The sequence below is a fragment of the Calypte anna genome, chromosome 28 (genome assembly GCF_003957555.1).
Source record: "Calypte anna isolate BGI_N300 chromosome 28, bCalAnn1_v1.p, whole genome shotgun sequence".
Classification (NCBI taxonomy): domain Eukaryota; kingdom Metazoa; phylum Chordata; class Aves; order Apodiformes; family Trochilidae; genus Calypte; species Calypte anna.
In genome coordinates this window covers 1,298,209-1,315,912 of record NC_044273.1, presented here as the reverse complement: position 1 = coordinate 1,315,912, position 17,704 = coordinate 1,298,209, and the positions used below count along the sequence as shown (strand labels likewise).

Genomic DNA, 17,704 nt, shown 5'->3' with positions numbered 1-17,704 from the left:
TTTACATGTAAGAGTTACATACATGTAGGATTTTTTCAGACACTGCAGAACAAATTAAATTGTAAAAAATTATGATGTTCTCACATCCAGAAATAGTTTAGCAGTTTTAGCAAATTATCTCCATCAACTTGAAGCTGTAGCTCCTGCTCATTTACTTCATCCAAGCAAATCTTGTTCACAGTTTCCCAAAACATCTGATTCTTATACCTACCCCCCCCCACAGTGTGCTTGTGGTAGAGAAGGCAGTGACATGGTGCTTCTGGCCTTCAGAACTGAGCACACAGCCTGCAGGAAAGCTGGTTTAAGCAGTCAAGTACCAAACTGCAGACAGTGAATGGCTTCTTGGGGTAGGTTCCTGGTCAGAGCTGTCCCTGATGCAGCTCAGTCCTAGCTGAGCCCGTGCTCCATCACTTCACTTCTCTTTGTTAACACCTGTGCAGACTAGAAGGATGTTTTCCAAGGACACAGGTGCACTGGTGGGACCTGAAAGTTCAAGACATACAGACATTAACTGAGCAAACTTCCCAGTCACCTTAGTTTTGTTGCAACATCCTTATAAATCTTGATAAATTATCTTTTACAAAGTACTTGGAGATCTTGGGTGGAGCACCCTTTGGAACTGCAGAAAGCGTTCCTTTCATCTCCTTTTATTAATTAATATGTGCAAGAGAGATCGATCCCATGCACATTCCTCCTTATCTCCAGAGATTTGTCTTCTCCTCTCTCAAGTACTTTGGAAACTCCTCCTTTGCCAGAGGCTCGGGCTTGGGGAGCCCCAGCACCGCAGCATCTCTCACCTTAGGGGACTCTCCTGTCCTTCAAAGGGGAGCCAGAGGTTTCTGCTCTTACTGTCCTGAGCTAGAAACTGAGCTCCTGACAGACGGGGAGGGGTTTTGTTTGCTTGATGAACAGAATAAAACCGAAACACGAAGCTATCTCTTGAAGGAGGCTGAGCCGGGCTGGCTGGACCCGCGGTACCGGTCCGGCTGGGGATGGAAAGAGCTCCATGGGCAGCCGGGCACTGAGCCAGCTGCAGCTGGGCTGCGGGTTTGAAAATTAGGCCCCAAATGGTTGTTGAGAAAAAAAAAACACAAAAACAAACCACTGGGTTTGTTTTCAGTGGCGTTTGAGCTCAGTGCCAGGGTTTGTAGAATGACAACACGGGGGGGGGAGAGCTCCGGGCGCTCCCTCACCCGACCCGACCCGACCCGATCTCAGTGCAGAGCTGGGATTGCTCCCGGCTGCCAAAGCAAGTTTTGGGAACTCAGGGGACCTGGGGTTCGGAGCCAGTCCCCGCCTTCTTTCCCTGCGCTTTCCAAGCTCCGAGGTTTGGCTGCGGGGATCCGGAGCCCCTGGGGAGGGGGTGGCTGCGGGGGAGCTTTCACCCTGCGGTTCCGGGGAGTATAAGGAGCATGAAACTCAGCTCTGCATGTGAGTCAAAACTATTACTGGCACAATATTTCATTAAAGGTGAGATGAATAATCCCTTCCTTCATCTGGGATGGGTTTTGCTCAGAAACAGCAGCATAAACGCTCACGAACGCCCGTGGCTGCATCACCGCAGGCTGGAAGGAAATGGTGACACTGCTCCTACCTGCCCACCTCGCCGGTTTTCAGTGCTGTTTTGACAGGGTTTGGTGGCGAGAAATCCGTCCTCAAATTGCTCCGGAAAAATTCTGAGCTCTGGGGAGCCAGTGAGAGGAAGACTCAGCCCCTAAGGCTGCGGTTATCCCACCCCTGAGCCAGGGAAAGGCTCTGCTGGGGTCGTAGGGCAGACAGAGCCCCTCTGCTCTTTTTAGCATTGGTGTGACAATCACTGTGTGGAAAAGTGACAACCTGAGATTTGGGCAAGTTGAAGGTCCCTGAGCACTGACTCCCCCCCCCCCCCCCCCCCCCCCCCCCCGAAGCTTCTTCCTTTGCCACTTTCCTGGTGAGATGAAGGGAAAAGATGAGACAGTGCTTAAATTAAATTCTCATTTCTTTCTGGTCACATGAAATCAGTTTCTGGTTCCAATATGAGAGTCTAAAGTCTGGGCACTCCTGGCAATGAAAGTCACTCATCCTCTGCCACAAAGAAGTGAACAATCATAGAATCAGAGAAGGTGTCAGGGGTTGAAAGGGACCTCCAGAGATCATCCAGTCCAACCCCCTGCCCAAGCAGGATCACCCAGGGCAGGGCACAGAGGAATGAAGACATCCAGGTGGGTTTGGAAAATCTCCAGAGAAGGAGACTCCACAACCTCCCTGGGCAGCCTGGGCCAGGGCTCCCTCACCCTCCTAGGAAAGAAGCTTCTGCTCATGATGAGGTAGAACTTGCTCTGTTCTAGCTTATATCCATTATTCCTTTTCCTGGAATTCCTGGTACCACTGAAAAGAGGTTGGCCCCTTCCTCTTGACACCCTCTCCTCAGATATTGATGGACATTTATAAGATCCCCTCTCAGCCTTCTTTTCCCAAGGCTGAACAGCCTCAGTTTTCTCAGTTGTTCTTCACAGGAGAGATATTCACATCCCTTTTCATCCTTAGAGCTCTCCCTTGGACTCTCTCCAGTAGATCCCTGTCTCTCTTGAACTGGGGAGCCCAAAACTGAATCCAGTATTCCAGGTGTGGTCTCACCAGTGGAGAGGAGAGGAGAGGAGAGGAGAGGAGAGGAGAGGAGAGGAGAGGAGAGGAGAGGAGAGGAGAGGAGAGGAGAGGAGAGGAGAGGAGAGGAGAGGAGGAGAGGAGAGGAGAGGAGAGGAGAGGAGAGGAGAGGAGAGGAGAGGAGAGGAGAGGAGAGGAGAGGAGAGGAGAGGAGAGGAGAGGAGAGGAGAACCTCCCTGGATCTGACTTTTCCTGATGCATCCCAGGGTACCATCATCCCTCTTGGCCACAAGGGCACCTTGCTGACCTGTGGGGAATTTACTGTCCATAAAGACTCCGTGGAGCTGCTTCCCAGCAGGATGTCCCCTCATCTGGAGTGGTGCCTGGGGTTATTCCTCCCCAGATGCAGGAGTCTACACTTTTCCTTACTGAACTTGATGCCCAGCTCTCTGTCCTGCCTAGGTTCTGTTGGATAGCAGCACAATCCCAAGCACAGACCTGAATTCTCCTCCTCAGGTTTGGTTCATGCTTCCCCCAGTGTGATACAAGTTGAATTCTGCCACAGGTAAGGAGGTGAATGCCATAGCAGAAGAATATTATTGTTCAAAGCTCCTGCCAAACATTATATGCTTGGAATTAGAAATAAACACACCCTCTACATGTTACAGCATGGTGTCTTGTCTTGAAAAAACCCCCTTGTTCTACATACAGTCTGTTTGCTTTAAGCCCACAACTGTGAACTGTGCTCTTCTTGCTCTTTTTTTATATGTCTCTTAGTAAACATTCTCAGAGGGGTTGAGGAAGATCTGATCCATGACCCATTAATCCTGAAATTAATGAAAATATCTGAGACAATCAATTAAACATTGACAGGCAGTTCAGTTCAGTGAGGAATATGAGTCAGAGGGGAAGTTAGGTGACTGTAGAAAAGAAAGAATCCTGCTCTTAAAGACATACAAATAATAAAGTGTAGAATGAGAAACAGGAGGATAGAGCAGCTGTTGAGAAATTAAAGCAGCTGAGGTAAAAAAATTACAGTGGAAATCCTGCATCCCCAGATTTATGCAAATGTCAGAGTCATCATGAAATCCCAGACAGCCTCAGAAAACTTGTTACACCCAACTCTGCAGGAAAGTGATCAATGGCTGAACTGATGCTCTGCATCAAAGGATACAGGAAGTTTTTCTTTATTACATACTGTAAGTAATTTCTTCATTTATAAGATGGGAGAAGCTGTTCTGTGCTAGGCAGAGCCTATCACTGCTGTCTGTGTTATCTGACAGCCCCAAAATTCATGATGATCCCACCCAGACCATCAGATATACTGCAAGAACCTTTGAACTAGAGCTCTGATCTTGAGCCCAGGGCAATTTCCATGTTGCTGACTTTTTATCAGGGTGAAACCTGTACAGTCACCAACCTTCTCTTGAGCTCTCCTTACCACAAAGAGTAAACCTAGGGAAGTGGGGGAGGCAGGAGCCTTGGTGTGGTCCAAACTGGTTCCCAGTCTCAAAAGCCCAGGGAACACAGCCCCAGGGACTGTCAAGCCCTCTCCCAACCCAGGCAAGTACAGCTGACACATCCCTGCATTGTACCTGTGTTTAACACTAAATGAGTGTGTCCTGGGCTAGCAAATCCATTCTACTATTCCAAAATAAAGTTTATTATAAAATTGTTCTGGGTAACACTGAACCATCAAGGTCCTTAATGAAAAACTAATTGCTAAAACTGGACAGATGAATTCATAGAATCATAGAATCATAGAATTAGCCGGGTTGGAAGGGACCTCAGAGATCATCTAGTCCAACCCTTGACCCACAGCACTGACTCTGGGTCAGTACTGACCTCTCTGATCACAGCATTTGAACAGATGCTAATTCCACAACTAAAGCTTGCATTGTATTCCCTGTAGGACACAGTTGTCTCCTGGGCTCTCAGCTTCTGCACTTCCTCTTCTCCCTTGACACTTCCCTCTCCCCATCCCACACCCAACCTGTTCTCTTCATTTTAGCAGAAAAAAGGAAAAGTGAACATATGTGTTCTGTTAACCATGGGGGGAGACTGGTGTCGATGCTGAGTGTGCAAGTGTTCCAGTGACTGCTAAAGAAAGGGAGCTTATAAAGACACAGAAATAGTAAGTATTGGTATTGGAGCATATTTATGGAAGTATATTTAGAAAAAGAGATTTTACAGCAATGCAACTGATATCAGTGCTATGAAAATAATGGGTAGCAGCAGGAGGAAAGAAAAAACCCCAACAAATCCTTGAAACATTCAAAGTTTCTCACCTGTTATGTAAAAAATCCGTCAGACAAAATAATAGGGGAATTTGAGCTAAACTTCATAAAGAAAAGGGATTTACATCTGGACTACATTATCAATCAAAACTAGGCAAAACGTTTAAAAGATTTTCCAAACTATGACAGAGTATCACGTCAAATCACAAGAGGAGAAATGAGCTAACTCAAAAATGCTTCTACAGAGGTTTTCAGCATTCCTCAAATATTTTTTTTCTGGCTGAAGGCAACCAAACTACTCTTCCACGAACTGCTTGGTGTCGGGAAACTTCGTGTCGAGGGAGGAAAAGATCCGAGCCCCCTGCTCGCTGCTCAGACGCATTTTTTCTGCTGTGCTCGGGGCGGGGCAGCGATGTTTGAAATGCCACAGATTGCAGAGAGGCTCAGGGCTCTCTGGAGCTGCTCCAGCAGCGGTTGGGTTGCAGTTTTCAGACAGGCGCCAAAATTCAAAAAACGCAACAGAGCTTCAAATGCAGGGCGGCGGGAGGGAACAATGAGGAGGAGGCGGCTGGGGCCGGGGCTGGGGCTGTCCTGGGGCCGGAGGTGACCTCCCTGCCGAGCAGGGGACACAGCACTCTGGGATTTGTAGTCTCTTCTTCCAGATTGATTTTTTTTTTTTTTTTTTTTTTTTTTTTTTTTTTTTTTTTTGCCGGGAGAAATCTCCAATCCCAAGTAGAATCCAGCAGAAAGCCGAGCTGCGCGGCGGGTTGTAAATCGGATTATCAGATAAAGGTCCGATCACCTTAAAAATAGGGGGGGAGTGCAAATGGCAAGAGAAAGCACTCCTGTGGTGATCTATAGTGTTTTTTTCACCTTTGTTATACTAATGAACTACCTCCAAGCAGACTCGCTGTGGAAATCCCTCTGTGGGAGGCAGGGGAAGGAGCAGACGATGCTATCCCAGGATTCCCAAACCGGGTGAGATGGGCACTCTGGTGACAGAGGACACCAGGACAGCTCTAGGGGTTGCATCTTTTAAAAGAGACATATCCAGGTGAAAACCTACAATTTACTGTCTGTCAGCTGCTAAAGAGATGCAGTGATTGCATATGACCTGGTTCTTAAGGACACGGTTTAGTAGTTGCTTATGGTGTTGGTTGGACTGGATGAGCTTGGAGGTGTCTTCCAACCTGAATATTCTGTGACTCTGATTTCAAGAGGGTCTTGTAGCTCTTTGCTGACAAGGGTATTAAGTCTCCAGAGTTCCTGGATTTATTCTGAAGTTTTCTAGTTTGAGGTGTACTTGGTATCGGAATCCTAGATCCTCTAACATGAGACTCATGTGTCTTCTCCTTTGAGGATAAAAACGTTCATACTTATTTGTTCAGCCTGGATCCCTCAGTTTCTTTTTATATATCACATGCAGGATTTTTCCTGCTCTTTTCCCTATCTAGATTTGTCCTTCCTCTCATGCACACCACTTCTTTGCATTGTGGTTGTGTGGCTTTTTTTTTTTAATTTGCTGTCCATGTATATGGACAACAAACTTTGAAACTGTTTTTTTCAACTTCTCAGACAGAAAATCTCCCTTTTCTCAGCCTTCCCTGGTAGCTGAAGGGCACCCCAGCAGGAAAAGCTTTTCAGCCTCCAAAGTTTTGTGGCATATGGAACCAGCTCATGGGAACATTAATCCAGTTTATACTGGTTTATTACTGGTCTGTGCAAGAACTGACAGAAGTTGGGGTATATTCAGTAAAAAATATGTTTTGGGAAAAATAATATTCAAAATCTTTAGGAAAGGAAAACTCTGTGGATTTTATATTGTACAAAAACTGTCTGTTTCCTTGGGACTGCAAAAGGAGTTCAGAATTGCTTCCTTCCTGAACAGGCTGATTAGAGCCTGGGAGGCATTGCAACCTCTCAAGAAAACTTCAGAAGAAATTTCGAAGCCCCTCAAAACAGCATTCCTCAACTTTTGGAAATCACTGACCAGTATTTTTTTGGAGATTTGTCACCCCTGGTTTAAGCAAGCAGCAGGTCTCTGGCCTGGGAGAGTTCAGTGCTAAGAGCAGAGCATGGCAAATGGATAAGCAGCTGGCACCAGGGCCGTGAAACCACATTTTAGATAAATCCTGTGAAAACATAAAATACCACAGAGGTTTGAATACCGCAGGGACAAGGAGCAGCGTGGCGGCACTTGGGATCGGGGGGCACGATGGTGGTGGGTGAGTGAGGTGGGTTTGGCGAGCCTGGTGCTGCATGGACGGATGGACACAGAGACGACAGACGGACACAGACACCACAGGGACAGCCGGACATAAACACCACAGGGACAGACGGGTTCGGGTGGGGACATGCAGTGGGGGTGACCGCACCCATCAGCGCTGTGGGCAGTGCCAGGAGAGCTGCGGCAGCTGAGGTGGGGTAAGGGCCGTCCCGGCAGGCAGCTCCAGTCCCTCTGCTTTTATTACCAAAAATCTTCCCCCTCAGGGTCGCTCCCTGGCGCCCTACGCTTTAGTCGCACTCGCGACAGCCTAATTTTTGTATTTTAATACGCGGCACAAACTGCACTTTCGAAAAGAGACGCAGGCTCGGGCCCCTCGAGCAGCCCACAAAATGGCGGCGGGCGGACTGCAGCTCCCGGCGCGCCCCGCGGCGCGGCCATCTTGGCGCCCAGACTTCATTTCCCAGGCGGCGTGGCGGCGGGGGAGGCGATGTCCGCCATCTTACCGCTCCCTCCTCCCCCGGTGCGGTTGGATTGAATGAGCCCGCTGCCCGCCTGCCCGCCAACCGTGCGCCATGTCAGGCACCCCGAGCCGCGGCACCCTCGGCGGGACCCCGCTGTCGCCGACTCGCATCTCCCGCCTGCAGGAGAAAGAGGAGCTGCGGCAGCTCAATGACCGCCTGGCCGTTTACATCGACCGCGTTCGCTCGCTGGAGCTGGAGAATGACCGCCTGCTGCTCAAGATCTCCGAGAAGGAGGAGGTCACCACCCGGGAGGTACGGCCCGGGCCGGCCTGCTGCCCATCGCCCGCGGCTCTAGGGTTGGGGGGCGGGCGGCAGGGGCTCCGTTGGACGCTTTTCCCCGCTCTGTCCCGGGGAAGGGCTCAGCGGCCCTCGGCCGAATTGTTCCCGCGCGGAGGCTCCGCCTGGCGCGGGCCGCGCTCTGGGGGTTCGGCGGCGCCATGTGCGGCCCGGCGCGCCCGGCTCCGGCCTCGGGTGGCCCCAGGGCGGGGGGGGTTTGGCCATTGGGCTCCGGGTTTAAGGCGAGACCGGTGGGAGCCGAGCGGAGCTGCGGGTGTGTGTGTGTTGGGGGGGTTGTGGAGACCCAGCGCCTGCCTGTGCCGCTGTGGCCCCTCGGGGGCTGTCAGGGGCTCTTGGAGCGCCATGAGGGGAACCGCAGGCACGTTAAAGGCGGCTCAGGCCGGGATGGTCACCGAGGGAAAATTGGACACCTGGAAGGCCGCCGGTGAGGGTGGCCGTGCCGGAGTGGGCTCGGGCCGTGCCCGGGGGTCGGTGGGGGCCGTGCCGGGCACTCCGCGGGTGGGAAGCGGCCGGGGCCGCACCCTGCCCCGGGCTCTCGGCCTCTCTGGGAAGAGGCTCCCCGGCTCCCCAGGGCTCGTGTGTGGCTTCTCCGCTGTGGGATGATTCGTTTCCCAGGCTGTGGGGCAGTTTCCCGCGCAGGTTGAGCCTCCGCAGTGTGCGCACATGCATCCTCTCGATTGTAGCAATCTGAACGTTACTTTTCCTGCGCGGTTCCCGTCCTGAGGGCTGATGGGATGAGATGAAAAATTTGAAAGGGTTTTTCTTTAGACTATGCTTTCTAGCAGAGGAAATCTGTCTTAGTTTTCTCAAACGTCTGGAGTCAAATCCTTATAATGTGAACTGCCCATTGCTGATTGTTCCCATCACGGGGTTGGGGGGGAGGAGGGGGGTGTCTGGTCCTCCTCTTGTGATCTTAAAGGCAAAACTGGCTGATTCTTTTTAAGTCGTATCTCGCTTTTCCCTTCTGTTGCTTTGCCCCAGGACTATCCTTCCCAGATGGAGGAAGGATGTAGTCAGTGCCCCAGATGGGGACAGTCCCACCCATCTTGCACTGGTCCAGACCCCTTCTCCATCTCTTGGGGGTGGTCTGCAAGGTAACGAGTCCCACCTCTGAGCTGAAGTGAAACTTGTGTGAAAAGCCTGCAAATAGCCATTACTCACTTGGGTGATACAATGGACTTCTCTGCTACTGCCTAGGCTTTTGTTTTCCCCTCCCCCCCTTTAGGGGTCTGATTTGATGATGGTGGTGGGAGGAGGGTTTGAATTAATTTACTTCAAGCAGACCACTTATGATAGTGTCTTGTTTTGGGAGGGGCTGGCCAACCTGCTGTCAGTGTACTTCCAGGATTTAAGTGTCTCTAGTTCTTTTGTACCACTTCATAATAGACTATAACTTTTATGTTTTCAAAATAACTAGATATTTATAAACAGAAAAAATGGCTACATTACTTGAGCTGTGTGAAATCGTGCTATAAACAAAATAACCATGTGTTGTTCAGGAAGATTCTGCATTAGAGATTGGTGGAGGCTAGAAAGAGAAGGTGTTTTAAATACAGGAGGTAGAGAGTAGTTGTTTTGAGAATGCATGTGTAACAAGAATAAGAAATAGACAAGCAGAAAACATAATCTCATTAGATATTTAAAATTAATATAAACAGGCTCAACTCCTAATAGCAGTTCTGTGTGTTATCAGTTCTGAAAAAAATACTGATACAGCCAATTGGCAAATTAGTTTGAGGATTTTTTTAATGAGGATTTTGCATACTTTTCCCCTTGAGTTTTCCTTCACTTTTCTTCCTTAGGATTAGGATTTTAAAAGTCCTAATTCTTAGACATAGTCTAACAAACTTCATCAGGATTCCTAAAGTTCTTCTTTGATGATTCAGAGACAATATAAGATAACTGTTGCTGGTCTCTGAACCACAGAAATGCTTCCCACACCTCTTTTGAACAGCTTATTTATTCTTTACATATGTCCAGAAAAGGAGACTTTAGTGTTACTCTTTTGTTGCAGGATAGTGGGCAGCAGTTCAGGACTGTGGGAGCAGTAAAGCTTCAGGTGGCTCTCAGATTTTGGGTTTACTGGGATGGGAGAGTCCTGTCCTTCCACTTTGAGGACCAGTCCAGTAAACTAGATTTTCTGCTGACAATTCACTTTTCTTGTTACACTGTTAGAATTTGAGCTTATAAAGTGATGAGGGTTAACATCAAGTAAGATACCAAAAATTAACCCTCCAAACCACACAAAAAGCCCTAAAAAGCCAAACTAACCCAAAAGCAATTCTAACTTTTATGTAGAAATACAGTGAAGTGTAGTCTAGTCATATTGTTGTAATGTTCTGGCTACATCATTATCTTTTTATATTTGATCTACATGCTTGAAATAGGCTGTTTATTTTTTCCAGGGTATTTAAGATGAAAATTCACCTTGGTCAACATCAGCAGTGGGTAAATTTAGACTCTGGTTTGTTTAATTTTTTTAGGTGTCAAAGTAGTCTTAAAATGTTTTGGCTCATCTCAGTGTCAGGGAACACCCTCTGCTTCTGTGGTCACTGGAATGCTGGATGTTGTGGGATGCAGGGAGTGGCTGCTCACCTCTGGGCTCTGCACTAACAGCTTGGGAGCAGGAGATGGGTTCCTAATCCAGGCCAGATGGGATGTGGAGGAGCAGCAGCCAAGAGCATGGGTTTAGGTGATGTTTGTCCATTGCTTGTAACTCCAGCATCCCACAGTGCCCATGTCTGAGAAAGGGGCTGGGGTGAGACATCTACTCCCCTCACCCGTGAAGAAATGGGAACAAAATGTTGACGTTTTTGAGCTTGTTCTTCAAGCTCTGATTTAGGGGAGTATCTTGTAGATGAGAAGTTCTGCTGACACCTTCAGGCAAGGACCAGAGTCACTGTTCTGCCAAAAACTCTTTATCACAGGATGTTCTTTTTCCTCTTTGTTTTAATCACCAATCTGCAGCCACTTTCTCCTTTTCTGGTGAGTGATCTGCTTGGTTTTACAGACCACAGCTTTGTCATAGCCTTGGGAGAATTCCTTGCTCTTCCTGAGGAGCACAGGGCTGCCATCTCTTAACAGTAAAGCAAAGGAACTTTGCAGAAACTGAGATTCATCCCTAGTCCTCTGCTGATTTTTTCCCTGCTTTTCCTAACCCTGTCCAATATTGTTCTGCATTTACTTATTTGTAGTAATCCTCCAGAGAAATAGAAATGTATGCAGGAAGCCCCAGGCAGATACTCAGCCTATGGATTGGGTGAACTTGGATTTGTCCCAGTTCCTTCTCAGTTTGCGCTCTTGCATGAATCCCCCTGTGTAGAACTCAGCCTGGGACAGAAGACAAATTTATCTTGTCCCCTTATTTTTCTTCTTCCCTGGTATATGACTGATGCTGTGCTCATTGTATTTGGATCACTGTTCCAGTAACCTAATTTGTGAAGCTGGGAGAGGGGGAGTACTGGAAGGGCTACGAGGAAGAGAGTCCTAAGCCTCTCCTCAGTTGCCTTTCTGCTAACTCTGTCCTTCTCTGCAGTGCTTATGATTTCAGCCTTCCTGGAAAGAGGTTTTGATGGGTGTGTAAGGGATTACCACCCTGTTCTGAGGACATCCCACTGTTCTCGCCCACAGAAAGGAGAAGTGGGAGTGGAGGGGTGGGGAAGAGAAGATCCCCGGGAGCCTCATCCACTGACAATTGGCCTTGTAGCAAAACCAGTATCTGTAGAGGGTTCCCTCTTCACCTGTGTCTTCCCAGCCCTGTGGGTGTGATTGCAGGTGGCTGAAATCTTGTTTGCCACAGTCATCAGAACTTTCCCTGTCATGCCCTGGGTGTGTAGGTTTGGTGTTGCCTAGTGTGGGATGCAGAATAGGTGTTCAGATGCTGCTGGGGATGGTGGGTGGGTCACTCAAGAGCTGTAGCTTGCATGGCAAGGGGTGAAATGGTTTCCCATCATCTAGGAGGCAATGACTGGGATATGCAATCCACATCTTTGTAGTTCTTGAGACCTGGACTGGTGTTCCTAGTGAGTCTGAGCCATAGCTGACTGGCAGTGCTTTGTCAGCCCTCAACTGGGTGAATAAACCCTGAGCCACACCTGGTGGGAATACACTCATGTTTTGCACATTAGTGTGTGTCATCCCCTGACTGGAGCATGCTTCTTGCCTAGCACAAAGCTTCATTGCCATCTTGACACATTCCCTGTGTCCTGAGTGATATCTTGCAGCTTTTCTCAGGTGACTGCTGTGGCAGGGGCTGTGTAGCTGTGCCTGTCCTTCAACCACTGCTTAGGGAGTTTGCTCCCAGCACAGGTTGGTAGCTGAAAGAGCATCCAGCAGAGCCTTTCTCTTTCAGACTGTGATATGGAAACATCTCCATCTTCTTGTTCTCTGCATGCTCATATTTCTCTGCCTTGCAGGCTCTTTAGCTACCTGAAGAGGGAAAAAAAAGTGAAAGCAGAGTCATAGTGCAATTTGTGAGGTTCTCAACCTGACCTCTTTGCAGGAAGAATTAGGATTGGGTGCACATTGACACAGAGCTGGTCAGGCTGCAGGCTGGTGTCTGATTGCTGCTGAAAACCTCCATCTTGAGGTTTTTAGCTTTTCTTTGTCCATCACCTTCAGATGGGGAAGGGAGCTATATTTTCAGAATTGGGGGACCCATTTACTGGCTTAACTTGTCATCTGGAGAGGTTTGCTGCTTCCCAGGGCTTTGTATTCTGCTATGGTGGGAAGGTTCTTGAGGCCTTCTTGGCTGTCTGACTGTTACCTCTCAGGCACAGTGTTGCTACCAGGAGTGACCTGAAAAATATCCAGAGTGACTACGTGGCTGTGGCTGAGTGGTAAAGGCATGGGGAGAGGGGAGAGTTTGAGGGTGGCTGAGCAGGTCCTGCAGGGTGACAAGGGATTGCACAACAGCTCTTGGCAACAAGCTTCTTTGTTTCTGTGACCATGGAAGCATCTTTCAGGATTGAGGACTGCTTCAAGGAGACAGGATACAGCTGTAGGACAGGTACATCTTTGACAATGGGGCTGCTCAGCCTGCTAAGAAGAACTTAAAACTGGGAATGATGGGGGAGGGAGAGATTCCTCTCATGTAAGATCAGGTGAAGAAGTGGTAGATGGGGTAAGAAAGAAAAAAAAGGCCTGAGCTGATGTGAATGAAAGAGAAAGCAACAGAAAAAGGATGAAGTAGAAACACTCCCAGCACCTCAAGCCTGGGCATGTAAAGCAGTGCCTCTAGGACAGCCTTGTGGGGAAAGCTCTCCTGTCCCTCCTGGGGAATGGTCGTGTTCTGGTGCCTCTCTGAAAAGCCTCTACCAGCAATGTGTGCAGCATGGGGGGCAAACGGGAGGAGAGGCCAGGGGGCACTTACAGAACTATCAGGGGTAGCTCCCCCAACTGGAATGCTGTGACTGATGGACACAGACTTTTCAGGAGGGTGAGAAGGGGGAGTTGCCTTTTTTGTGAGATAGTGGGAGTACCTGGAGCTCTGCTTAAGGACAGGTTCTGAGCTAGCTGAGAGCTTGTTGGTCAGGATTAGTGGGCAGACCAAGGTGGGTGGCATGTGGCTGCTACTGACCTGATCAAGAAGAGGTCAATGAGGCCTCCTTCAGTCAAGTGGAAGAAGCCTCACATGACCTTTTTGTGTGCTCTGATGGACCTTGTATTAATAAATTAGGAAGAACTGGGCAGAGATGTGTAAGGCAAGGCAGCAATTCTGAGATGGTGGAATTTGGGATCTTTAAGAGGATGCAAAAAGCAGGACAACAGTACCAGATAGCAGGAGAAGTAGACTTTAGCCTCTCCAGGGCTCTGCTTAGGTTCTTTGGAGAGAAAAGGGGCTTATGAGGGCTGGGTTGATTGTCAAGGATGGCTCCCTCCAAGCTCAAGAGTGGTTTATTCCAACAGTCAGGAAGTGGGGCAGAAGTGGCTGTGAGGATGGGCAAGGAGGTCCTGATTAAGCTCAGCCACAAGGACAACTGATGTACTTGATACCTTCTTGTGGTCACATCCCAGGTCCCTGAGACCAGACAGAAAATCCCACCCAGGGAAGGTCAGACACGAGGGCAACTTGCTCTTGGTAGAGATGGGATGGGATAGGGAACATGGAAACGAAGTGGATATGTCTATAGGAGCAGGTGGGTTGCACCCATGGGTGCTGAGGGAGCTGGCTGACATCACTGCAAGGAGAGGTTCTTGAAGACTGGAAGAAATTGTCATCATCATCCTCACAGAATGTCAGGGGTTAGAAGGGACCTCTGAAGATCATTGAGTCCAACCCCCTTGGCAGAGCAGGACCAGAGCTGGGACAGGTCACTCAGAAATGCATCCAGATGGGTCTTGGAAGTCTCCAGGGAAGGAGACTCCACAACCTCTCTTGGAGCCTGTTCTGTGCTCTGCCACCCTTGCAGGGAAGAAATTCTTCCTCATTGAGGAAGTTGAGGTGGAACTCCCTGTGCTCTGCCTTGAATCCACTGCCCCTCCCCCTATCCCAGGGCACAAGTGAGAAGCTGTTGTCCCTTCCTTCTTGATGCCCAGCCCTCAGGTATTTATACCCATTAATTAGTGCTCCTCTCAGTCCTCTCTCCAGACTGAAAAGCCCCAGGTCTCTCAGCCTTTCTCCAGGTGTTCCAGCATGAGGGGAAAGAAGAAAAATTCAGGGAACTGCAGGCTGACAACCTCACTGAATTCCTGGAAGGTGATGTCTCTTTAGGTCTTCTCTGTGTCTGCTTGGACTCTGTGTGTCCTCTGTAGAAGCCTTTGGTGGAAGATGTTTTTCAAGGCTTTTGGGAGTCCAGGCAGACTGGATGAACTCTGGCTGCCCTTTCTTGAATGCTTGTTGACTTTTAAAGTGTGATTCTTTTTTTTCTTTGCTCCATTGTGTTTATACACACAGCTTTGCTCTTTTTTTTGTTTTTTTTTTTTTTTTTTTTTTTTGTTACTGGGTCTTTGGTGGGTCCCTAAGAAGTGAAGAAATTAAACTTCTATTTTGCACAAGTCATATTGATTGGTATGATTCCTACTCATGTGTCCTGGGATTCTGTTCTGCAGGAATGTCTCCGGTGCTGCTGTTCAGTGATAGGGAGGTTCTGGTCCAGAAATTTGCATGGCATGAGCCAGTCTTTTAATTCTCTAGTCTGAAGTGAACTCTAAAGGACAGACAGGTGACACTGAGTCAGTCCAAGAAGTGAGCTTTAGGCAGCTGCTGATGCTTTCTAAACGTGGTGGTTTGTTGCTGCTTGGTTTGTTCTGCTCTGTGATGATTTCAACTGATGCTGAAGTGCAGAAATCCCAAAGATTCCTTGAGTGCAAATGTTATTTTAAAACTCCCCAAAGTATGTTTTCACTGCAGTGTTTGGTTTTTTGGGGGGTTATTTCTTCTACACAAACTGCTCAACTTGAGACCCCAGACTTTCATGTGTGCCTTTTTCATGAGCAGAGCAAGAGTAATTACTTTGTCTACACCATTCATGAGTTGTTCTGTAAGCTTCATTTTTTAGATTGCCATCTTGTGTTGGGATTAAAAGAAGTCATCATCAGTTTTATTCTTATCTGTACATGACCTCAGCTTTTTGAAAAATGTTTTACTGGCTTGCACTGAAAGGATTGGCAGAGGCTTCAAGAGTGAGATTGAATCTTTCTCAGATGTAGGGAGCAGGAGACAAGGGGCTGTGGAAGCCCAGGGAAGGTGATGTGAAACAACAAATGAAAGGAAGAATTTGAATGGAGAGATTTTACTGATGGAAGATGACAAAAACTGTCAGACAGGTTGTCTCTTGCATTTGCTTTTCTTTGGGATTATTCAGGCACTGTTTGGTGGCACTCTGCTCAGAAGTGTGATGAGACACAGAACCAGTAGACATCAGAGCTGCCAGATCTGTGGGTACTGCCTGTTGTTCTTATTGACTTTTTTTTGTTGTTCACAAGGGGCATGGAAGTCCTGCCTTGGTTTACCAGCATGTTTTTAAGGGTTAAAGTGTCACTGTACTACAGAGCCAAACTTGGGATAAAATGTAAAGTGATATAAAACCCAGAATGGACAGAAGAGTAGAGGCAAACCAAAGCACAGTCTCCTACTCTAAACAGAGACACTTCTTGGACAGTGCTTTTCTGGAGAGTCAGTAGACTTCAGGTCAGCTCCTTCCACCTGAGTTTGAAGGTCTCAGGGAACAGAAATACTTTCTAGAATTTTCGTGTGCTGAGGTGGAGGGGTGCTGCCAGTCTTGGGCACATCATCCCCTCAGGTCTCATTCAGCACCTGCCCTGAGCCTCATCTGCCTCTGGGGCTCTGTTCTCCCTTTGGGCAGTGCTGAAAAGAAACAACATGTTGGGTTTTTTGGTTTTATAATCTAGGATGTCATCTTGAACTGCTCTCCAGCTCAGATTGATCAGCTAAAACTTTTACTGATAAAATATCAGGTATCCAGACTCTTTGCAATCTGTTCTGGCAAAAGTGGGGTTGGTTGGGTTTTACTGGGTTTTGCTTTTGTTTTGTTTTGTTTCAGGGTTTTTTTTGTTTGGTTTCTTTTCCCTCTTTGTTTTTTCCTTCCCTCTTTGTTTTTTCCTTCCCTCTTTTTTTTCCTTCCCTCTTTTTTTTTTCCTTCCCTCTTTTTTTCCTTCCCTCTTTTTTTTCCTTCCCTCTTTTTTTCCTTCCCTCTTTTTTTTCCTTCCCTCTTTTTTTTCCTTCCTCTTTTTTTCCTTCCCTCTTTTTTCCTTCCCTCTTTTTTTTTCCTTCCCTCTTTTTTTTCCTTCCCTCTTTTTTTCTTCTTCCCTCTTTTTTTTTTCTTCTTCCCTCTTTTTTTTTTTCTTCTTCCCTCTTTTTTTTTTCTTCTTCCCTCTTTTTTTTTTTTCTTCTTCCCTCTTTTTTTTTTTTCTTCTTCCCTCTTTTTTTTTTTTCTTCTTCCCTCTTTTTTTTTTTCTTCCTTCTCTTTTTTTTCTTCTTCCCTCTTTTTTTTTTTCTTCTTCCCTCTTTTTTTTTTTTCTTCTTCCCTCTTTTTTTTTTTTATTGAGGGATTGTGTGTTTTCTGGTGTTTTCCTGCCTGTGCAGTGGTTGAAGGTGTTACTGCATCCAGCTGTCTGCTGCCTCCCTGTGCTGGAAGCTGCAATGTGTCCTTATGTCTCAGCTATCTGCTGAGTGGATTAGCTCCAAGTTCCAGTGCTGGTGCCTTTCATCAGAATGCTTTGGGCTGGGAATTGAACCTGTGTGTTTCCTTCTCACGTTTGCTCCTGGAATGAGAGCAGAGCCCAGGTGAACACTGCAGAAGGATGCTCCCTGAGCTGCCCCAACTGGTTATGCCATGAATACATCAGCCATTTCTCATTAAGAAGCAGAGGCTCTAGTTCTCTTGGTTCTTTTTACCAACAGGTTCTGAAACTGCTTTTCATCAGTTTTTAGCTCCATCCAGCTGGATCCTCTCTGCAGGAATTGCTTTCAGTGTTTATTCTCTCTTCAGAATATTGTTGGGAGTTGTTAAGCTCTGTATTGTCTGCAATGCCTCAGTAGCACAGATTCAGCTCCTGTGGTATCACAACAAAACCAAGTTTTTTGTGATGGCATCCACAAAAACCTGGGCACAAAGGCTTTCTTCCTTTGGATCTTGACATGCAATTCCAGGTTATGCATTTGGAATACTGGGACAGTCCTGCACTGTCATTTAGTGTGTCTCAACATACAACAGTACAGCCCCAGGTTCCTGGGAGATGGCCCAGGACACGGGTTTTAGCACATTTAGGTGTTGAAGGGCCAGAATTAGAGAAGGGATGTTGTAGGTGCAGTACCTGATGGTGCAGAATCAGTTGCAATCTGCAAATACTGCATTTTCATTCAAGGGTCATCCATA

At 47.6% G+C, this 17,704-nt stretch overlaps 1 protein-coding gene across 1 annotated transcript in view; it reads left to right on the top strand.

Moving 5' to 3' along the window:
* Positions 1-7,533: 7,533 nt before the first annotated feature.
* LMNB2 (lamin B2) overlaps positions 7,534-17,704 on the top strand; it is a 28,054-nt gene continuing 17,883 nt past the window's right edge. The window contains exon 1 of the mRNA XM_030466415.1: positions 7,534-7,820. Coding sequence (XP_030322275.1) covers positions 7,620-7,820 — 201 coding nt within the window. The 5' untranslated portion in view covers positions 7,534-7,619. The remainder of the gene's footprint in view (positions 7,821-17,704) is intronic.